The sequence below is a fragment of the Peromyscus californicus genome, unplaced genomic scaffold, assembly GCF_007827085.1.
Source record: "Peromyscus californicus insignis strain IS unplaced genomic scaffold, ASM782708v3 Scaffold_12__1_contigs__length_115047231, whole genome shotgun sequence".
NCBI classification, from domain to species: Eukaryota; Metazoa; Chordata; class Mammalia; order Rodentia; family Cricetidae; genus Peromyscus; species Peromyscus californicus.
Window position 1 is genome coordinate 57629462 of NW_026294413.1, and position 23669 is coordinate 57653130.

Consider the following 23669-nt stretch of genomic DNA (forward strand, 5'->3'; position numbering starts at 1 on the left):
TTTAAATGTCTGCTTCAGTAGGATACCAGGTTACTGATTCTGAATGGTACTAGACTGTCACTCAGCAGCTCCCTCCCACAACCACCATAGGCCAGGGTGGAAGTGGGAAGCTATTTTGGGGGACTCAGGGCTGCATAGGTACCTGGCTCTGAAAGGCCCATGAGGCAGCCAGCTTTGTCGTGAGCCTGGGAGCGTGGCTGGTGTCCTTCGGCTCCGAACCCTCAAGATTGGGTTCAGAGCTCGGGCAGTGGGTTTTCAGGAGCACAGCAGCTGCTGTTGAAGGTCCATCTTTCAGCCTTCCTGGGAGCATCCAGGCAGGGGGCAGGGCCCAGCTGCTATTTACAGGGATTGCCTCGATCTTGCAGGGGGAGGAGCCTCTTCTGCACTGTTTACCTGCCCATGCCCCAACGCCTTGGTAGGAGTGGCTAAACATCCAGTCCCATTCTGCCTGAGGCAACCCAGAGTTGAGGTTGCCTGACTGCTGTACCTACTGCCTAGGGCTTTGTCGGACTTTCTTTGGGAACGCTTCAAGTCAAGTCATCTGACACCCCGACCACTGGAATCATGGTAGGAATGGTAGGGGCCCGTGTTGCAGCCAGTAGATCTGACCAGCTGTGGTCAGGCGGCACCTGTGAGCCGGGTGTGGGAGGGTGCACCTGTGAGCCAGCTGTGTCCAGACAGCACCTGTGAGCCAGGTGTGGGAGGGTGCACCTGTAAGCCAGCTGTGTCCAGACAGCACCTGTGAGCCAGGTGTGGGAGGGTAAAGCCAGACCAAGGCTGGAGCCATGGGACGGGCCATGGGACTTTCCAAGTGCACTTGGGGAATTGTTGGCGTTAGAAGAGTTATGAGAGAGGAAGGCCTGGGCTGGACTCTTTTAACACCTTCGCTAGGTCTCTGCAAGCTTGGGGAAGACCCTCTACCTCTCTGAGCCTCAATTTTTGGCAGCTGAAAGAGGACTAATATCCTCTATTTGGTGACATTATTGTAAGATCTAATAAGATATGACACATAGAAGACCCAGCAGTGTCTGGTTATGCAGTGGTGTGAAACAAACAGGATTTTGATTTCCAGGCTTGAGGCCAAGAAGATGACAGTGCCATTTAGCCCCTGAGACACACCCTGCTAGAGAAGCCAGACCCCAGCCCTTGCCTCCAGGGCCACCTCTTCCAGCTCTGTGCCCACAGCCCTGTTGGGCTGCAGTACTCTTATCTGCTGGGCTGACATCAATGTGCCTGGAGCAGGGATTGACCTGGTTCATCAGGCTCCATCCTTGTTTGACCCCATCCATCCACTTGGCCTCAGAATGGGCAGAATTCCCATCTGTCTCATCGGGAGGGATCACAAGATGACAACACCAGGAAGCCCTGCGTGGGCTGCTACCTTCAGAGCAGCTGCTACCCGTTTGATCTTCCTAAGTGGCCCTGACCTAAGAACCGTGGAGGCAGAGTTGGGGATTTAGCTCAGTGGTAGAGCACTTGCCTAGCAAGCTCAAGGCCCTGTGTTCGGTCCTCCGCTCTGAAAGGAAAAAAAAAAAAGAACCATGGAGGCCAAAGGGAGCTCGTCCGTGTGTCCTGTCCACCACCACCCACTCCCCCGCTTTGTGGCAGGTTGTGGGGCTGGTGATGTGATTGCATGTAATTAGGATAGTGGCTGCTGGCCTGCTGAGACCTGGCTTTCTTCCTGGTACAGGTCCATGGATACAAAGGGGTCCAGTTCCAAAACTGGGCCAAGACCTATGGCTGCTGTCCAGAGATGTACTACCAGCCCACATCAGTGGAGGAGGTCAGAGAGGTGGGTCCATCCACACCACACGGGCTGCACAGCCTGCATCCGTGGCCCTGGCCCTGCAGCAGAGGCTGGCGTGGGGCTTCCTGGCCTAATGAGCCGCCTCGGTCCCTAACTGCTGACCTGGTTGGGTAAACACAAAGCTCCTCTTCCTGCCTTCCCCAGCTCCAGGTCTGCCCAGCAGCCTGTTGTAATTTGGCATGTCCACCCCAAGCCTGCACAGTAGTGTACCAAGGGTGGCCATGTCTGCACTCCCCTCTCAGACTTCTGCAATGAACTCCATGCACATACCTGTGTACGTACGTGCACACATATATGTACACATGTTCATGCATGCTTATGTACATCATTTGCATGAAAATATATGCATGTGGACCTATTCCTGTGCACAGGCATGTACACATCCATGTGCATATGCACACATAGGCCTCCTATGTGCATGCAGCTGTGCAGATACACCCACACATGAACATACATCTATGCACAGGCATACGAATAGGTCTGTGTGCACAGATACTTGTGCAAATGTGCATTTATACACATATATGCACTTAGACCTGTGTACTTTTTGAGTAGGCTTGTGCATACATATATATATACATATATATATATACATATTTACATGCAAGCCCATGTACATATATGTGCATGAGTGCTTCTGCACACACAAACACACATGCACAGACACACATTTACACTTACATATGAGATGACCTTCTGAGAAGAATCAGGGTTGCTGGGGAAGGGCACTAGTGTAGGGACTGAAGCCTGTACCCCAAGAGACATGAAAACAGGCTGGAAAGCAGAGAAGTGGCTTTGATGGAGCATGGGCAATTAGGGGCTGAGGGAGGGAGCCAGGAGTGAGCTTCCGGCATAGCTACCTGAGAAGATGGCTTCTGAGATGTGCTAGCCCACCTGACCTTGTGGTAGTGACAGGGTAAGGGGTAGTGTTTCCTTGGAGGACCAGCAAAACCCGGAGAAAATGAAAATGGGGGTGTGACCAAGCAGCTCCAGGATTGTGGTGTGACATAATGTCTTGCTCGGCCTCAGCCTAAAATGTACCCTGGGAGGAGCCAGCATTTCTCAGGCGATGCGATAGGATTTATGAAACGTGGTCCTGGGGCTCCTGGATGAGTGTGTTTGAGCAGAAGCATGATGAGGATGTAAGTGGATTCACTGAGGTAGCGTTGTGGATCCACATGTTTATTTAGCCAAGTATCTCCAGACACTCTCTACCTTTGCCAGCCCTGGGATGTGTCACAGTCAGCCACGGTCACCATTCTCTATGGGCCTTTGCTGAAGCGTGGGGTAGATTAAGGGTCCTTGAAGCCACGTTGAGGTACTTGGGTCCTATCCTGTCACTAGGATACCTTTGGAAGGTTTTTTATTGTTGAGGAATGCAGTTGGATTTGTCTTTTAAAAGTTTTAAGCTGGGGTTGAAGATCTAGCTCAGCTGGTAGAATGCTTACCTCACGTTCACGAAGCCCTGGGTTCCATCCCTGGCACTGCACGTACTGGCCTGGCCATAGACGCTGTCATCCCAGCACTGACGAGGCAGGAAGATCAGGAGTTCAAGGCCAGCTTTGGCTACACAGTGAGTTTGAGGCCAGCCTGGGTTATATAGGTCCCAAAAGGGAGGGCCCCTCAAATTGGCCCCTATGGTGGCTCTGCAATTCCACCGTCAGGGAGACAGGAAGACCACAAACTGGAGGACAGGTGAGCTGCATAGCAAGACCTTGTCTAGAACCAAAATGGAAAGGGCTGGAGCTGCGGTAGCGGGAACAAGAGCCACAGACTAGAAGGACTGTGGTTCTCTGTCCCGGCTTCTCTGGAAGCCCGTCTCTCTGGCTTTCTGGAGCCAGGCAGGGCCACGAATACCAAAGACACCCCCTCCAACTTCTCCCCACACCCTGCAGGCTACACCCAGCCCTGAAGGGCTCCCCAGCTTCCTCTCTGAGCAGATCCTGACTGACACTGTCTCGGCAGGTGCTGACCCTGGCTCGGCAGCAAAACAAGAGAGTGAAGGTGGTAGGTGGCGGCCACTCGCCTTCAGACATCGCCTGCACGGATGGCTTCATGATCCACATGGGCAAGATGAACCGGGTCCTCCAGGTACTGGGGCCCTTGGTCCCCCCCCCCCCCCGCCCCCTTCCAGCTTATTCCTAAGCTGAGTAGCTTCAGCCTATGTCCCAGACTCTATGCATGAAATCTCCCAGTCTTTGCCTCAGTCCTTAGCCTCTTCCTGCCCTGGGTCCTCAGAGTGACACCCTGATCCCTGGGCTTCCCCAAGCAACTGTCACTTGAGCCCTCCCTGGGCTTGCTCAGGCCACTTGTCAAGTCTGCCTGGCCCTTTGTGATCACAGAGATGATATATATCTTTTGCTAAAGATTCCATTCAAACGCATTCAAAGAGGTACAGAGAAATACATTCCCAAGAGTGGACTCACAGTGGCTGGTCCAATGGCACCCAAACTGACGTTAGACTAGGCTTACACATAGAGAAATGAAGATCAGAGACAGGCAGTGACTTGCCCATGGTCACACAGCAGACAACAGCAAAGCTGGACCCAGACTCAGAACTGCCACTAGCTTCCTACTGAGATACTGTCTGTGCAGTTCAGCCAGCCTCCACTTGCCTACAGGGAACTTGGGATCCGAGAAACATGTGCATAAGACTGCAGTCCTCACCTGCCAGGGCTGGCTCCCCTGAACTGAAGTCCAGAGAAGGCTCTCCCCTCCCCAGAGCCAGCTAGCCATGACCTAGGTTTCTCTACTGTGCCGGTATTTGCTCACACCAACAGGCCCTATCTCTCAGCGAACATCAGTCATGGCAATCAGTCTGGTTGCTAAGTAGTGAGGACTTGGCTTCAGCAATTGATCTTCCAAGCTCTGTTCCTTGGGTAGCTGGAGGAGCAAGTACTTGGTATTTGGGGAGGGATGTGGATTCTCGCCCCAGCTCTGCCACTGACTTTTCTGTTTACATGACCTTGGGTCTTGGTACAGCCCCTGGCTGCAGTCAGATCTCAGGATACAGTACCCTGACTAACTGTGCTTAGCCATTTTTCTCCCTTCCCGGTTTTTAGCCATTGCACGGGTCCCTCGGGGTGAGAGCAGGCAGAGACTTTTGTCCTCCAAATAGTACGGCCAGGCCCTGCGGCAACAGACCCTGTCCCACTTTCCCAGTGTGGACAAGGTGAGGAGCATAGGTGTGGCGGTCCCCATCCTACCCGAGTGTCCCTGGGCAAAGCTCTTCGCTTCCCTGGTTCTCATTCCCTTTGCCTGTGAGCAGTTGCATGGAACATCCCCAAAGAGCTAGAAGGGAGGCTCAGCAGAGTGTTTGCCCAGCCAGCATGTGCAAAGGCCCGGGGTTCCATTTACAATCCTAAATTGTGAGACCAGCACCAAGGAACTGAGGCATGCATCTGTAATCCCTCCCCTTGGAAGGTGGACGCAAGAGGATTGCCCATTTGGGGCCAGCCTGGGCTACATAGTAAGACTGTTTCAAAAACAAATTGTCCCCAATGTCCCAGCACTCTTGGGCTCAGTACCCCCATTTAGATTGAAAAGTGCCTTAAGCTGACCACAGGCTAGGTTAGCCATCCTCACATTCCAGAGGGGCCTGACTGGGGACCAAGGGCCTGAGTGTGGCCTGGCTCCTCCCAGCCTGTGCTGGCTCTTGCAGGTGGACAAGGAGAAGAAGCAGGTAACAGTGGAAGCTGGCATCCTCCTGGCAGACCTGCACCCACAGCTGGACAAGCACGGCCTGGCCATGTCGAAGTGAGTCCCTCCTCCAGCCCCAGCTGGCCTGGGGCTGCCTCTCCCCTCCTTGCTCTGGTCCCCATACTCACGGATCTGGCCGTGGGGTGCTCACACTGCTTGGAGTGTACCCCTTCCTCACTCGCCCACTCAGGGTGCCTTACTCGTCATGCCCCCTAGGTTAAGGAAGGAAACGGGTCCAAGCTTAGCAGAGTTTTGAGCCAGGATGAGACAGTTGAGGGGTGCTATCAAGGTGACCCTGTGACTGGCTTTCACCTGAGAGAAAGCACTGCCTGAACACTGGTTTGTTTGAACAGTGGTGTAGAAATCTCACTGCAGGTGGAATTAATTGACCCTGTGGAAATCTGTGGCTGACCTTCAAGTGTTGCGGTCAGCTCACCTCAGCCTCGCTAGCATAGGCCCCACAATTCTACAGTGTGGAAACCATTGTCCCCACCCTTCTCCAAAGGTCAGGATGGCTAGGCTATTCATAGGGTGACCGCCATGTATAGACCATGTTTAGGCTCTAGAAGCAAGGACAAATGAAACCCAGACCCCACCTTCAAGGAGCTCCAGCAAGGGGCAGGTACTAGATGCAGAAACTAACCAGTACTGTGCCGGCAGTGGGTTCAATGTCAGCGACACGTGGAGGGTGCCAAAAGGGAGCCTAGTTCCCCATTACTCATTCTGGGCCTGGACCCCCGTCTCAGGAGCTTAACTTTCTCCCAGAGCCCCAAGGAAGCTGTGTGGGTTTCCAAGTAGGACAGGTGACTGGGCCCTCTCTCCCGCTCCTTCCCTTCCAGCTCAGGGAGGCGCACCCACATAGACCTGCTGGCCTATCTGTGTGTTTAGAACCAGGGCAGTACCTGAGCCTGGGTGGGTTGGGGGCAGAGGAGTCTCAGCCAGAACATGTGGCTCCGCTTAGAGAAGACGCCTTTGGTAGTTAGAGGACAGGGGCCTGTTGGGCTGCAGAGACCTCAAAGACCAAACACGTATTCCTTCCTGCAAACCGGCCCATGCCCCAACCAGCTCATCTGCTGGACATGGAGATCAGGGAACTGAGGCCCAGAGAGATGGGCTGATCACAAGCTAGACCATGGAAGGTGAAGGGGGGTTCTCAAGCAGAAAGGCGTCTTCTGTCCTAAGTAGCATCTACTGCATCTGGGGCTCCCATTGCCCTGAGAAGTCCGACTGATCTCTGTCCCTCTGGCTCTTCCTGCTGAGCCCAGTCTAGGGGCGGTGTCCGACGTGACAGTTGCTGGCGTCATTGGGTCCGGAACACACAACACAGGGATCAAGCATGGCATCCTGCCCACCCAGGTGAGTCTCTCGTGTCCATGGCACCCAAGTGAGTCCTCTAGATCCATGGCAGGGTAGGTCTAGCTCCACACGGACGTCAGGCACTTGACAGTGTGCCCAGAAACACCAACTTCCTCCCCCAAAACCTTACCAGGCCTGAAGGAGTCCCAGGCTTATTGGTGTTTTAGCCATCCTAAGGGACACTCATCCCCACACACATATCCTCATAAGCAGCACAGAACAAGGGGGAACCAACTCCACTGGAAGTTATAACCAGGAGCCAGGCACGGTAGCAGCGGAGGTAGGACCTGGGGAAGGCATGGGGGTAACCTGTGGTAGAGTCTGTCTGTCTTCATCAAAAAAAAAAAAAAGTTTTAATCCATATTACTCCCTGGTTATGTGCACACTGGTAGACTCCCTAGCTTCTGGGTACATGGCTGTCAATCAAAATCCTCAGCTAAAATGAAGATAGCCCAATCCACAGGGAGAAGATATAGACTTTAAGGTCATGAATTAGCACTCATTAAATAGCGTCTGGCCAAATGGCAGTTCAGAGGCACCTGCATCAGGAACAGCCTTTCTGAAGCCGAACGCCTTCAACTTTCCACACTGTCAACTTGGAGTCTTCCATGGCCATTGAAAGGATGATCATCGGCGCTGGTTGCCGGCGGAAAACTCACGAGCCGCGGCCACGACTACCAGAGTTAGGGAGAGCTTTATTGGGAGGAAGGAGGGGGTAGGAGAGAGGAGAGCCAGGCCTGGAGAGAGAAAGATGGTGGGAGCAGAGCAGAGAGCAGAGAGAACACGGGGTCTGCATCTGATTTTTTAAGGCACGTACTGTAGTCGCCAGCGCCCCTGGTGATGTAAGATGCAAGACCCCGAGCTGCGCATGTGCAGGAGTGAGGGCAGGATCCTAGCAGCCATTGCCGTCTCAAAGCTGGGCTTACTGCCCAAGGGGCCAGTGGTAACGGGGGATCCAGTCAGGACTCCCAAGATATGAGCCCAGTTCTTTTCACTGTCTAGGACTGATGTCAAGACGGTCGTGTCCCTTGCTACACACTGGTCATCAGGGTGTGAAATTAAAGTGGTCACTAGTAAAAAATGCACATGGGATTTATTGGTTGCCTTTCTTTGGAAGTCCCACTGGGCAGGCCTGGAATCAAAGGGGAGGGCTTGTTCTGTGTTAGTCGCACCGATGACAACCATATTGGTCATTTTTTGGCACTATAACAAAATGTCTGAGGGAAATCATCTTCAAGAAAGAAAAGTGTATTTTTTGCTCATGGTTTTGGAGGAAGGGTATGACCCAGGAAACTTGAGCTTACCACACAGCAGCCAGCAAACAGACAGCAAAAGAAGGGGCCACGGACAGGAGAGATCCTTCCAGCACATCTTCAGGGGTGTATTTCTTCCAGTTAGACCCCACTCTTGATTTTCACAACCTCCATCAAATTAATAGTCTACCCGTGGATCACTGATAAGGTTAGGTCTGTCATGAGTTAATGGCTTCCCCCAGATCCATCAGCTGTCAACCAAGACTTTAACACATGCACCTTTGGGGGACATTCAGATTCAAGCAAAACCACAGAAGCAAAGTGAAGGGGTGGACAGCTCTCACCTCTCCTCAGCTTACAGCAGGGGGTTAATCGCAGGCTTTGCGCTTGATCCTCCTACCTTCGTAGGCAGTGAGGACTATCATCTGTCAAGGTCACAGAAGCAGTTAATGAAGAGCCCCACCCTTCACAGGCCTTTAGATCTCACAGCCACGCTGTTCTCAAGGCTCTGAATCTTCAACAATGTCCAGCTTCTGTATCAAATACCAGACGCCCCCTCTCACCGTAGCTGGCCACAGTGTCCCTTTTCTGTCAGTTCCTTCTCTCTGCTCTCTGGTCACTGTTAATCAGAATTAGTTCAGCTGTAGCTGTCCTCTCCCTGAGCAACCAACCACCAACTGCACGTGTCAGAAGCAATTTCCATCCAAATTAGCAGGTAGTGGAGTATAGAGAAGGACCTCAACAGCCATGAGAGAAAGAGGGCCCTTCTGGAAGTGGGGACCTTGGGGACCTCCATCAGTTTGCAACCAAATGCCTCAGTGCTCACAGAAACCCAAACTTTCTGGTCAGGTGAAGCTAAGCAGGAGAATGCATTTCCTCTGAGGGAAAAATCCTCTATTGAAGACAAAGATTCCATGTGGCTGGGCAAGACTGTAGGGATCCTGATCCACTGTCCCATCTCAGGGCACATATGTGCTCACTTGGCCTAGTCAAGCACCGATCCTGGGGGTCTGTGTCCCCAGAGCATTTTCCGGCAGTAGAGGCTAGCTGCTTCTTGACTGTGAGGCCACAGAATGACGGAGGACAAGCCAAGCCATCAGGGTCCCCCACAGGATGATGGGCTCCACTCTACTGAGAGCTGAGCTCCGATGCCAGAGGCAGCTTTCCTCTCCCCCATTTCTACCCCAGTTCCCAGTTCCCTCTCAGGTAGTGACAATAGACCTGGCTAGGGAGTTGTGTGACTGGCCATGGTGGCCCCTGGGAATAGGTGCTACCTGGCCTCTGTTATAAGGACAAGCCAGAAAGTAGGGTGATTCTACAGAAAGTAGGTTATTAAGTGTGACCCCTCTCCCACGGCTAGGTGGTGGCCCTGACCATGATGACGGCTGATGGTGTCGTTCTGGAATGTTCCGAGTCAAGCAATGCAGATGTGTTCCAGGCTGCACGGGTACATCTGGGCTGTCTGGGCGTCATCCTCACCGTGACCCTGCAGTGTGTGCCACAGTTCCACCTGCAGGAGACGTCCTTTCCGTCGACCCTCAAGGAGGTACTAGTCTTTTGCTCTCCACTGCCCAGCCTCAGAAAACAAATGGACGTCCTGCCAAGGTGTCCTGGCCCTCGGATAGTTCCCGTGGACTTTTGGTGGCTTGAAGGAGGGGGGTCTCACTTTACTACCCCTTTTTTCTTGGCCCAAGAGAGACTGTGCTCAGAACCCTGGTGGGCTTTAAAATGCAGAAGAACCTCAGGGGTTACTGACATGTGGATGTGGAAGGGGTTGAGGTAGAGAGCCGCCCCAGGAAAAAGTGAGGATGGGCCCTTCTTAAGGGCATTGACTCCCACTTGTGCTATGGAGGACACGCCAGGACTCCCTTACCATGGAAGGCACCACAGGCTGAGCTCTGGCCCAATCTCTAAACATGGTCACATTCTGGGAGCAGAGGTTAGGGATTCGGTGCAGTAATCTAGTAGACACAGTTCAGCCAGTGGCAGAGAGCTTCAACCCCCTAGGACACTGATCAATGATAGGGTCCATCACCCCCTAAAAGTGGGCTTTTGGGAAAGAAAGGGGCCTTTGAAGACAGGGCATTCAACTGATGAGAGCACAGGGGGTTTAGACAGACAGCAGTGAAGATGGTGAGGAGAGGGATGGGTTCCCAAAGCAACAGGCAATGGCTGGTCCTGAGTGCTGCAGGGAATCAGATCAATATCCAGGTCAGAGCAATCCCAGGAGGCCACTGCTGACCTCCATGAGAACAGCTGCAGAGGGGGTCTTACAGGCTAAGGAGAGAAGGACCATCATAGGCCAGGAAGGGATGGGCAGCTAGGACCATGTTCCATCAGAAAGAAGTTGTAATCTTGCATGCTGCGTTGTTGAATCTTTTGTCCTGCTCTAAGTCAAACTGGAATGTACTGATGCTTAATCTGGAGCTTTTGACCAACAGAAAGGGTCTGATTTTTCCTTCCAAAGGATGGGCATTACACACACACACACACACACACACACACACACACACACACACACATACACATTTCCATTAGAGTGCCAGAGCTAGGTGAATGGACTGTCTCATGACACTTGCTTGTCCTGTCTCCTTTGCCCTAGTTCAGCAGCATTAAAATCAATTACGGACAAACCTTGGGTCTATTAGGGCTTCTTCTTAGGCTGCCTCCCCAACATGCACATAAGTCCACACATGTGCATATGCACACTCCTGAACACACAGAAACACACATGCACACTTGCTTGTGTAATGTACTCTCACAACATGCATGATCACACGGAAGCACAAATATATACGTGCATGCTCATATGAACAAAGCTTGTGAACCCAGATGGGAAAGGGCTCTCTTCATAATGGGTGGGACCACGCATGGTTCCATTTAGCAACCACTCAGTGTCATAAAGGGCACTGTTGCCTGTGAATCCTAGAGCCACCCTAGGAGGAAAGATAAGTAGATATGTTGAACAAGCCTCTCAAGATCCAAAGCCCAGAAAATGGTGCTGTTACATTCGCTACTGGGGTCCTAGAGTTCAATCCAGACAACCTGTTCTAATACCAGGACTCTTCCTCAACCCACAGCTGCTTGTCAACTCCAAAACCTATCTATACTCTGGGTTCTACATTTGTGCTGCACCTGCCTGGTGGGTTCCATGGAGACATTATTTGTGCTGTGATACTATCTCCAAGCAGGCAGTAATGAGTGATGTTAGGATCTACCGTGTGTCAGAGACAAGAGATGATGAAAATCATGGTGATGAACATGAGGGATGGTAGTGATGAAGACAAAGATGATGGAGATGGTAATGGGGATGGCTAGGATGATGGTGATGATGACAGTGGTGGTAAATGAAGTTGAAGACAGATGAAGATATTTATGGTGATGATGACGGTGATGAAGTTAGAGAAGATGATGGTAATGATGTTAGAGAAGATGGTGATGATGACGGTGATGGCAATCAGCATTAAAGCTGTAGTACTGGATGCAGGACTCAAAGCCTATGTAGTGACTCCCTTGTGTGCGGTACCATATTAAGGACTTTCTGGCCATATTATCCCATTTGATCCTCATAACAATCCCCATTCATTACTCACATTGGTCCCAGTTTATACAAGCCACTAATAATTCCTTAAGCTAAGGTAAAATGTCACATCTCCTCTAAGCTTCTTGGGGAAGTCAATATGTGTGAGAGTGATTTTAACACCCAGCATATTTTAAGATCTATACCAAGGTATTTGGTAATATTAAGATAACTTCAGTATTTCCTTCTATTTGAAGTAAACCAAAACACACCTAGGCCTTGACTGGGGTTTACTGACTTCTTCCTGTGACTAACAGTCTCTTCCTGGACTGGTTTCTCTTACATGATGGTCACCAATGTGTGACAGACACGTCTTAAAGGGGGATGGGTTTCTTTGAGCTCACAGTCTCAGGGCATTCTGCCATCATGGCCTGGAGAGCACATAGACAGCAGGAAGCAGAGGAAGCAGGTACAGGGAGGGACCAGAGTTATGCCCTACCTCTGACCCATTGCCTCCCCGTAATGCCTTCACATTACGAGTCCATCAAGAGCTTGGCTTGGTCAGGTCGTGGTGGTGGTGGCAGCTCACACTTTTAATCCAAGCACTGAGGCAGAGGCAGACAGATCTCTGAGTTTGAGGCTAGCCTGGTCTACCAGGGGAATTATAGGATAGCCAGGACTGTTAACACAGAGAAACCTTGTCTCAAAAAACTAAAAAAAGGAAAAGAGCCTAGCTTGTTGATTTGGTCAGTGATCTAATCATCTCTGGAGACACTCCCACAGACCTACCCAGGTGGGCTTAACTAGTCTAGGTATTTCACAATCAAATCAAGTTGACAGTCAAGATCACCCATCTTATCTCCCTCTTGTGCCAGGTTCTGGACAACCTGGACAGCCACCTGAAGAAGTCAGAATACTTCCGCTTCCTCTGGTTTCCTCACAGTGACAACGTCAGCATCATCTACCAAGACCACACCAACAAGGTAGCTGCAGTGTGGGCCCAATCTTGCCCGGCATCCCGGAGCAGGGGGCTGCTGGTCACTAGCATACGCACTCTCAATCCTCATCACACCCACGGCCTGCACACCCTCCCCATCCCAGGGTAGCTGGCATTTGTTGTCCTGATGGCCAGGGGAATGGGGTTGTCGTTGAACATGAAGAGAGGAAGAGACAGAGGTGAAGGTGGGAAGGAAGGTGGCTAAGTTGGGGTCCAGTGTGTCAAAGGGAAAAACCTAGATGTGGGGGAGAGACACAGAGAAGAGAAGTGTATGTAGGAGCAGGCAGGATGGACTTGGGTGTCAGACAGCTGGGCTGGACCACAGAATTCTTCATGCACGCCTCCTGTAACACCTCCACTTTAGTTGAAGAGACAAACTTTTGTCTCCTGTCCTCACAGCCTTGCAAATAAGGGGCTTCTCAGCAGATGGAAACAAATACAGCAGGCTTTCTCCTGGGCCACCAACCAGCTCCCAAATCATGACTCGGAGACTTATAATTAATTACAAATGCTCAGCCTTATCTTAGGCTTGTCCCACTAGCTCTTCTAACTTAAGTGAACCTGTTTCTCTTCATCTACATTTTGCCTCAGCTTTTTACCTTTCTTTTATTCTGTATGTCCTACTCCGTGTCTGACTGGCTGGCTTGTGGCTGCCTGGCTGACTAGCCCCAGGCATCTCCCTCTCTTTCTCTCTTGTTCTGTCCTTCTCCACTCCAGCCTAGCTTCCGTCTCCTACTTATTCTCTCTGCCCACCAGCCTTACCTATCCCTCCGCTGCCTAGCTATTGGCTGTTCAGCTTTTTATTAGACCAATCAGGTGCCTTAGGCAGGCAAGGTGAAACAGTAACACATCTTTACATCATTAAACAAATGCAGCATCAACAAATGCAACATATCTTTATATAGTTAAAGTAATATTCTATCCCACAACAAACAAAGCCATCACTTACCAGCTGAGGTGTTGGCTCAGTTGATAAAGTGTTTGCCATGCAAGCATGAGGACTTATGCTTGATCCCCAGCATCCAGAAAAAAATAAAACTATAAAGAGACTGGGGGTGGTAGCACACACCTTTATCCTGGCTTTGGGGAAGTAGAGACAGGAGGAATCTTGGGACTCAGTGGTCAGTCTAGCTACTTGGCAAGCTCCAGGTTCAGTGTGAGACTGTCTCAAAAAGTTAAGATGGAGAGACTAGCTGGGTGATGGCGGCGGCAGCGGCGGCGGCGGCGGCGGCGCACGCCTTTAATCCCAGCACTGGGGAGGCAGAGACAGGTGGATCTCTGTGAGTTCAAGGCCAGCCTGGACTACAGAGTGAGTTCCAGGACAGGCTCCAAAGCTACACAGAGAAACCCTGTCCCGAAAAACAAAAAAACAAAAAAAATAAACAAAAAGATGGAGAAACTCAATATTGACCTCGGGCCTCCACATATGCATAGGCACATATATAAACACACACAAAATGAACATTTAAAAAGCCATAATTTAAAAATGAATGTCAGTAGTATCCCAAATCCTACTCTGTGTTAAGAGATAATGTAGGGTTTGTAAAGGGTGGCTGATGAACCCCTGGATCATAGGATCTCAAGAGGAGGGACAGATGGTATATATGAAAAAAAAATGCAGGCCTAGGTAGCTCTCCTGGAAAAGACATCTGCTGCCAAGCCTGATGACCTAAGTTCAATTCCTGGGATCCACGTGGTGGAGATTAGCTCTGTCATGGAAAGTAAGGCTCCCGATTGTCCTAGCAGGTGGGTCATCCGTTCTCCTCCCTCCTCCTCTAACATAAAGTCCTCCTAGGACATGTCTTCTGCAGTTGGCTGTTTTTGCTCTCTTGGGGGACCCACCACCCAGTTCCCAAATAAATCACATGGAGGATTATTCTTTCTTATGAATGCCTGGCCTTAGCTTGGCTTGTTTCTAGCCAGCTTTTCTTAATTTAAATTTTCCCATCTACCTTTTGCCTCTGGGCTTTTTTCTTTTTCTACTTCTGTATATCTTACTTTCACTCTTACTCTGTGGCTGACTCCTGGTGTCTTCTCTCCTTTTTCTTGTTCCTCTCTCTTTTCTTCCCAAATTTCTCCTATTTATTCTCTCTGATTGCCAGCCCAGCCTATCCTTTCTCCTGCCTACCTATTGGCTGTTCAGCTCTTTATTAAACCCATCAGGTGTTTTAGACAGGCACAGTAACACAGCTTCACAGAATTAAACAAATGTAACATAAAAGAATGCAACACATCTTTACATCTTCCACAGCATAAACGAATGTAGCACATCTTAAAATCATATTCCACAACAGTCTTCTAATGGGACATCATCATAATAAACAAGTCAGAAAGAAGTTGAGCCCCTGGTGCCTAACTCATGATCCCTTATCCCTCCCAGGCCCCCTCCTCTACATCTAACTGGTTTTGGGACTATGCCATCGGGTTCTACCTATTGGAGTTCTTGCTCTGGACCAGGTAGGAAAGCCTTGGGACCTCTGTCTCATCTTCTGTATGCTGTGGAGGATGCCTCTGCCACTACATCTGCAAACTGGGTCTGCCTCCTGGGTGTAAGGCCATGGTTTCAGCCCTGGCCTCATAGTGGAATCACCTGGAGAGCTCGGGGTTCATTCTAAGGGCAACAAAAGTCATTATAAGGATTTGAAGGAGAATAAGGCACCCTGGGGGCCATGAGTTAGTGGACTGGGAAAGGAGAGGGGGATATGGGATGGGAGGAGGGGATGAGTCCACACGAGCAGTGCCTGTAACAAGTCAGTGGGAGTAGAGATAAGAGTGGTAGATGGGTGGTTTGGTGGGTGGGTGGATGGTTCTAAATGTTAGTCAGATTTTGTTGCTGTGACAAAGCACCTGAGAAAGATATCCTAAAGGAAGGGACATTTACTTTAGCTCATGAGTTCAGAGGTTCCAGTCCATGGTCATTGATGCCATTGCTGTGGGGCTGAGGCAGAGACTCATGATGGTGAGGGCATGGTGGCAAAAAACTGACCACCTCACAGCAGGCAGGGAGCAGAGAAAGGAGAGGTCTGAGGGTAGGTGTACACATTCAGAGGCACATTCCTAGTAACCTAATTCCTGCAACCAAGCCCCATCTCCTGATAGTCCACACAACTGTGAAATCACTGATGGTATGTCAACCCGCTGATAAAGGTAGCACCCAACTCATGATCTAAGCACCGCCAGCCAAAGAGCAAAGCTGTGTGTGTGTGTGTGTGTGTGTGTGTGTGTGTGTGTGTGTGTGTGTGTGTGTTGAAAACAATGGCATGGTGAACTTTCTAGAGCCCAAAGCTAGGAGCCAGTTGTGTCTTGGCCCAAGAAGCACTGAGCTCTCTTTCTACAGTTCCCCAGGGAACCCCCAGCATTGTGTCTAAGGACAAGAGTCTAACCCAAGACCCTCTCCCAGGACACTTCCTCTTTTGGCTGCTTATGCTTGGCACCATTGAATCAAGGCTCCCAGGGTCTAGAAGGAGAGTGAATGGCACACTCTTTAGGGAGCTAAACCTGGCGGGTAACTGCTGAAGTTAAAACTCCACTCAGCCTTGCCCTAGCTAACCCACAAGGCTTTGAGCCATGGACATTTGTTATTGAGTGGCAAGATGTGACAAGACACTGCACACAGTCTTTAAGGGCTGGTGGCAGGAGAAAGGTGAGGCAAAGTGGCCACTGTCCCTACCCAGACCAATGCCATACTGGCCCCAGCCTGGGAGAGTAGGAGTGAGGAGTGAGGGCCCAGTGTGAAAAGAACTCAGCCCGCAGCTGACACGCAGTAATTGCTGCCCCCCAACCCCTCTGCCCTGCCCCTGCAGCACCTTCCTGCCATGCCTCGTGGGCTGGATCAACCGCTTCTTCTTCTGGCTGCTGTTCAACGGCAAGAAGGAAAGCAGCAACCTTAGCCACAAGATCTTCACCTATGAATGTCGCTTCAAGCAGCACGTCCAAGACTGGGCCATCCCCAGGTAGTGCACTCCTCCAGGCCCACCATGAACGATGGGCCTCTCTAGAGCTGGGAGTCCCTATGGCCGTGAGCATCCTGGGCTGAGGTCCCTGGGAGCCCCATATAGAGAGAGCCATGGAGGAGGATTGGGGTAGTCCCTTCTAACTCTGAGGTCTCTCCCGGGCTGAGGGCAGGGAGAAGACCAAGGAGGCCCTGCTGGAGCTGAAGGCCATGCTGGAGGCCCACCCCCATGTGGTAGCCCACTTCCCTGTGGAGGTGCGATTCACCCGAGGTGACGATATCCTGCTGAGCCCCTGCTTCCAGAGGGACAGCTGCTACATGAACATCATCATGTACAGGTGACAGCTCACTGCAGGGTGTGGGGTGGAAGGAGCTATCCCCTCATATATAAAGGGATTCCTCTCCTTCCTCCATCTCCTCGTGCCGGTTTCTGAGGCCATCTTCTCTACTGGGAGATCACACTGATCTCAGCAGCTGGAAATGGCATCTCACCCCTTTGGAATTCTATTATTCTCTCCCTGTAGACTCTTGTGACATGTACCACTTATAGTCTGTGATCCATCACTATATTCTAGCATTAATAGTGAGCTAATATCCATGAGGAATATTTACCATTTATGAGGACTATGGAAGGGAATGAGCAATATATCCCAGCTCAGGTGCCCAAGCCAGTAAGATTTCTGCTGGCCTGGAAGCCACGCAGACCAGTTCTGAAGCTGGTTTAAGTTCAGTGAAAGAGATGTTAACCTGATGTTAGGATGTATCTGTCGATCCCAGGGACTGAACCCAAGCCCGTGGCTGACCTTTTTCTCTCTTCAGCCAGCATGAGGCACCTGAAGGAGTTTGTCTTTTCTGGTTCCTTGCTAGGATATATCCCTCGCCTGCCACCCACCCCACTTCCCATCCCACTTCATGCATCCACGTGTCACAGGCCTTCTCTGGCTTTGCAAACCAGTGACCACCCTGATCTTTCTAGGGTGTTCCTCCACCATGTGTAAGGTCCCAAATTGTTGCAAAGCCAGGGACAGCTGAACTCACAGTTCTTAGGGGGCCCCAAAGAGCCACGAAAGAGTTTCTGAAAGACACACTGAAGGAACAGTAGTCTAGTTGGTAGAGGACGTGGCTACGGTGAAGTTCATGTCAGCTATCTGTGGGTCTCCTTCTCTTGCTCCTTGAATTCAGATGCATAAGTGAGAGTTGCCGTGGGATGCATCTGAATGTGTTTGTTGGAAATGTTAGCACTGAAGTCGGCTTCAGGGGTCAGTCACTTTGGGGTTGAGTAGCTGGGCAGGAGAACCAACTGAAGACATTCATTAGGTTACATGGCCATGCTTTCCAGACATGAATAAGGTCATCCAGGGAATGTGTATTTGTATATTGTGTGGATACTGTAGGAATGAACAATGTGTGTGTGTGTGTGTGTGTGTGTGTGTGTGTGTGTGTATTGTGTGACAGTCAGGAGTTGCTTTCAAAGGGGACATATTCTGACAAACACACCATGAGCAATTTTGTCGCAGTGAATGTCACCCTGTGCAAACCTAGATGGCATGCCCTTCTGCATACCTCTGCTGTTTCTAGGCTGTCTGCCTGTGCAATACATTGTGTCTGTTTTATACTCTGGTAGCTAACCCATGTAAAGCAATGACCAGAACAAGAGAAACTTTTCAGCTCCGTTACCTTAGGGTCTTTGGTCAATACTAAACTCACAGTAATGTCTAGGTATCAACTGATGAATACACAAGGGGACAAAGTCTTGGAGATCCCTTGGATGTGCTATGAGCAGAAGGCCTCAGGTGCCTGTCCTGACTGTGCTGTCCTGCGGGGAGAGCCAGCCTGATCTCTAGTCACCTGCCAATTAGGGCAGGCCACAGAGAATGCACCTGAGGCAGTGGAGGCCCTTCATAGGACAGGGCAGGCTGGCTAACCAACTTCTTCCCCTCTGCCCTAGGCCCTATGGCAAGGATGTGCCTCGGCTAGACTACTGGCTGGCTTACGAGACCATCATGAAGAAGTTTGGAGGCAGACCCCACTGGGCAAAGGTAACTTTGCCCTGCACCCATACATAGCTACAGGCCTGCTGCTCTACGCTTTGCTTCCACCAGAGGGCGCCCCTCCTCTGTTATTCTAAATAACCCAACCAGCTAGTGAAAGGGCACCAGACGCCTCTCCTGCACTCCAGCTCCCAAAGTCCAGAGGTTGCTGGGCCCTTGGGGTCTTCATAGCAATTTCCTTCACTTTATCATTTTCCTATGGAGCTTGTGAGCAGGATGAGGCAGGCATCTGTGTGTCCACGTAACAGATAGGAAAGTGAAGGCCTGTGTAGTGGTGGGACCAGAGCCAGGCCCTCCATAGTATTATGGGATGAGGATACCAGTGATGAATTCTAAGCTGCTTCAGCTTTACTTTCTTTCTGTCTGGGAGTCTGTACTGTGTGTAGAAGGTGGGGGAGCAGTGTCATAACACAGGCTCAGAGACTCTGGGTGCTGGCCTGTAGCCTGGCCTGCCAGCTCTGTAAAGACAAAGCCTGCTGCCTCTGGTTGCTTCCACAGGCCCACAATTGCACCAGGAAGGACTTTGAGAAAATGTACCCTGCCTTTCGAAAGTTCTGTGACATCCGTGAGAAGCTGGACCCCACTGGGATGTTCTTGAATCCGTACCTGGAGAAGGTGTTCTACTAGAGCAGAGGTGGCAGCTAGCCTCCCCCACCTCTCAGATTTCTGTGACCTTTGGGGGATGGAGCAGTGGCCCACAGGCACAGTGGGAGTCAGCCTCCACTCCTGACCACACAGAAGGGCGGGGCTCTGGGGGCGGGGGGGCCTCTCTGCTCCTTTCTCCACCATCTTCACAGCACCCCAGGCAAGAGGTAGACTCTCACTTAAATCCCTGTTTGCATTCCCATGAGTCCCACACACATTCCAATCATCCAGACTGGGGATTTGGTGGTTCCTAGGATCTACCTGTCTGCCAGTTGTAGTGAGGTCCTGAGGCCTGTGGTTCTGCAGCCCACTACAGAAGGGATCCCTTGGCAAGTGTTTCAGCACAGAGGTGGCATGAAGCACGCTCTGCTTTCTCTCTTCAAAAGTTCTTTCGGATGCCCAGAGACTGTCTGGTCCTGGAGAAGCCATCTTCCAGATGGACCCACCTGGCCTGAGTGTCATGTCCCTGACACTCACAGTGTCTCTTTCAGGAGGTGTTCAGAGTGGAACTCACTCATCTGTTTGTTTCTCTCCCATCACCTCGGAGACTGGTCTTAGGAGCCAGGCTTTCACCGTGTCCCTGGTTTTCCCCGGGTATTGTACTCACCTTCCTCTTCACAAATGTGATTTCAGTTTGCTTTGTGGCCTTTCTGGAGTGTTCCTTGGAGAACCAAGATGCTCCAGCTACTTTGTATAAATTAAAGACTCTGAAGATATTTTTCTGCCTTTGAGAAATTCATATTGCAATTCTTTATCTCATAAAGAGTTAAAATGCAGAGTGTACTTACCAACAGAACTGCCAGATCACAAAGGGACAAAGGACTTGGATAGACATTTCTCTATAGCTACACAAAGGCCACCGAACACGGAAAAAAGATGTTCAATGCCATTGTTTTAGGAAAGTGCAGATGAAGCCACGGTGACATGATACTATTAGTATCAACAATAACAAGTATTTTAATGTAAAAGCTAACTTAAAATACTATAGTTTTTTTTTAAAGATTTATTTATTATGTATACAGTGTTCTGTCTACATGTATGCCTGCAGGCCAGAAGAGGGCACCAGATCTCATTACAGATGGTTGTGAGCCACCATGTGGTTGCTGGGAATTGAACTCAGGACCTCTGGAAGAGCAGTCAGTGCTCTAAACCTCTGAGTCATTTTTCCAGCCCAAAATCTTATAGTTTTTAAGTTATTTTTTAAACTTGATTGCCTGTTTCTCGCTTGTGAACTTTGTAGATGATAGTGTCATGTTGACCAGCAAAAAAGTTAGATAAGCCCACTAGGGGGAACTTCAGGGCTGTGAAGAGTCCACACTAACTTCAACTGGAGTTTGCAGCCTTCAGGGCTTCCTTGCAGACTGAAATCACGGTGCTAAGCCCAACATCAAATCCCTCACTGTTGATGTACCCATCGGTTACTTTTCTCTTGAGGGCTCTGGAATGGATTGGAGTGACTAACAAGAGTAAACGTGGGGCTGGAGGGATGGCTCAAGAGCTAAGAACATGCACTGCTCTGGTAGAGGACCGGAGTTTGATTCCAGCACTTGATCAAGAGGCTTACAACCAGGGCTGGAGAAGTGGCTCAGCGGTTAAGAGCACTGGTTGCTCTTCCAGAGGTCCCGAATTCAATTCCCAGCAACCACACGGTGGCTCACAACCATCCATAATGAGATCTGGTGCCCTCTTCTGGCCTGGAAGGACACATGCAGATAGAACACTGAATACATAATAGATAAATCTTTAAAAAATAAAAAAGAGGCTTACAACCACCGATAACTCTAGCTCCCTCCTCTGGACTCTGTGGGTACCTGCACTCACGTGCACAACCCCATAAATGCATATTACACAAGTAAAAAAAAATTTAAAAATTATAGCAAGCTCAACCCTGAGGCATTGGAAATCACCAGGTCTAAGTCACCTCCCCCCTTCCCTTCCACAAAAGAGAAAGCTGAGGCTCGGGGAAGTGGAGGAACTTGTCAGTACCTCAGAGTAAGCTACAAAAGGCAATGTCTTTAAACTCTAAGACCAAAGATGAGGGGAATGAGACAGGCTGCATAGGCATGGTGGGGAAAGGTCCAACTACGTGTTGCTTAAAAAAAAAAAACGAAAACACAGAGCTGTCCCATCATGAAACGTCATGTATCACTCCACCAGTGAAGAACGAAACCACCCAAACCCAGCTGGGGCCAACACAAAGACCTGACCAACATGGCCACTGACTGTCCTTGACGTCACGATAATGGCAGCTTGCCACCACTGGGCTTGCGAGATTGCCTTCCCCATTATTCATCTGATGCCATAACACATCTGGAAAACCCCATAAAGGACAAAAAAGTGACCCCTGTTCTGGAAAAATCCACACATCGAATCTCCCACCCCAATTTAACTCACAATCTCCCATTCAGTTTGCTCATACATGGGGCTATCCAGAGTCCCAGTGACTCCAGTCCCTTGAGAAGTCCTTATTTCCTCAGATGTTCTGTCTCTTTCCATGCCCACACTTAAATTAAAGCCTGTATTGTCTTAACAAGTCCAGAACTTTCCTTTACCTACTCCAATTTTGCTTCATACTGACTTCATAATTTTTTTTTTTTTCCGTCAGAAGGCTGCACCCAAGTAGGAGCCTGGGGAGAGCATCCCCTACTGCTGGAGACAGGAGAACCTTTTACAGCATGGATTTTTAGATAGTTTACATTTCAATTCTTAAACTTCATGGATTGAGCATTCTCTTCAAGACATATAGGCGGTGAGGGACTCAGTCCAATGACTTAAGTCTGACACCTCCAAGTTCCTTAATTCTTCAATTCCCAGGTTGCTCGGTCAACCCAGTGTTCTGAAAATACACGTTCCAGTTGCCAGAACACCTGCATATCCTTAGGGGCTTTGGCTTCTGATGAGTGCAATTTATTCTTGCTTTGAGCTGGTGTCTTTCAACCCCTGAAGGCCATCCGTCCAGAAGACTCCCATGGCACCATCCTTTTGACCCTGAGTGATGTGTGCTGAACCTGTGTTGGGCTCCCGAGGGCACTGCTGATCTACAGCCATCTTTCCTCCCTCCTTCTATCTTTCTTCTGTCTCCTCTGATCCAAGTTCCCATTGGCTGGGTTCTGCCCGCAGCTGCCTCCCCACCAGCTGAGCCTGAAGCATCATGAACCAGATCATCCGTCCCCATGGCGGCAAACACTAGCCACCTCTCTGGATGTGGGAACTCATGGGTACCGACGTGTGTGCCTGTTCCTGTCTGCCCAGCCTGGTCTCTTAACAAGTGGGCAGTAACCATTAGCACATGCCAAGAAATTAAAATGGAGTTGAACGATGAGGACCATTGCCCTCCTGGGGTGGGGGTCCGGTGGGTAAATAGGATCACAGCATAGCATCAGTTCTCCAAGCTGCATCTGGGGAGAGAAGTAACCAAGCACACTTCTCTCCAGATGCCCACTTGTCCCCATGCTCCTCAGGTATGCAGCTGAGAAAAAAAGGGGCCTGGGTGAGCTCTGAGACTCCCATGGGATGCAGCCACCAGCTCGTTACTCTGAGGTTTTTGCTAAAGCTTAGTACACTCAAAGGCTTATGTGGCTCTTATGCCCTGGGGTCTCTGGCTCAGGTTAGGACAAACTTAGACAAGCTGGCCAGGCCACCTGCATGGTGGCCCAAATGTGCAATCCCCCACCCCCCACAAGCTCCCATGTCTGAGCACCTGGTCTCCAGCTGATGCAGATGTTTGGGGAGGTTGTGGAACTGACAGGAGATGAAGCCTCACTGGGCTGCATCTGGAACTGCCCGCTCTTTCTCCTTGAGCTGCTGTTATTGGGGTATTTTTATCACAGCAATAGGAGGTAACTAAGACTGGAGAATGGATCGACTCTGTCACCTTGGAACCTTAGATAAGACACAGTGACCTGTCAGGAAGGCACACTGGTAGAGCTGGCTGGGAAGGGCCATCAAAGCTCACCAACAGAGGGAACACACAGCACAGGAAGGGACCTCTCTAGTCATTCTGTGGTAGCCTCTTACAGGTCTCTGGACTGGGCCTCAAGCTGTCCCCAGTGGCTGTACAGAGGAAAAAAATCTAAAACCTAACATGTGTGCCTTCCATGGCCCAAACAAAAAATGACCTTGAATGTCTCAGAGAAGGGAGCAGACTCCGAGCTCTACAAACCATAGCTGACTTCAGATTTAGAAGTGAAGTTCTCTGGCCTCTGTAAGTAAGGTCCCTTCCTGAGGTCTTGCAAAAAACGGATTTTATCACAAGAATGGAAGATTGGAAGCCAGAAAAATCATTCCAAAGAGCCTAATCACACAGGCCAGGGAGACTTTGAAATGGGAATCTATGAAGAGGGGCAATATCACCAAGCAATGGGGAGCAGATGTCACTAAAGGTCTGTG

At 50.3% G+C, this 23669-nt stretch overlaps 1 protein-coding gene across 1 annotated transcript; it reads left to right on the top strand.

The window, feature by feature from the left end:
* Positions 1–564: 564 nt before the first annotated feature.
* On the top strand, positions 565–19262 carry LOC128106358 (L-gulonolactone oxidase). The gene is made up of 12 exons (XM_052731832.1): positions 565–576; positions 1691–1792; positions 3773–3898; positions 5469–5563; positions 6772–6862; positions 9476–9661; positions 12511–12618; positions 15013–15089; positions 16436–16585; positions 16758–16922; positions 18533–18623; positions 19134–19262. Exons 1-12 carry the CDS (start codon positions 565–567, stop codon positions 19260–19262), a joined length of 1332 nt encoding a protein of 443 aa, XP_052587792.1.
* The last annotated feature ends 4407 nt before the right edge of the window (positions 19263–23669 follow it).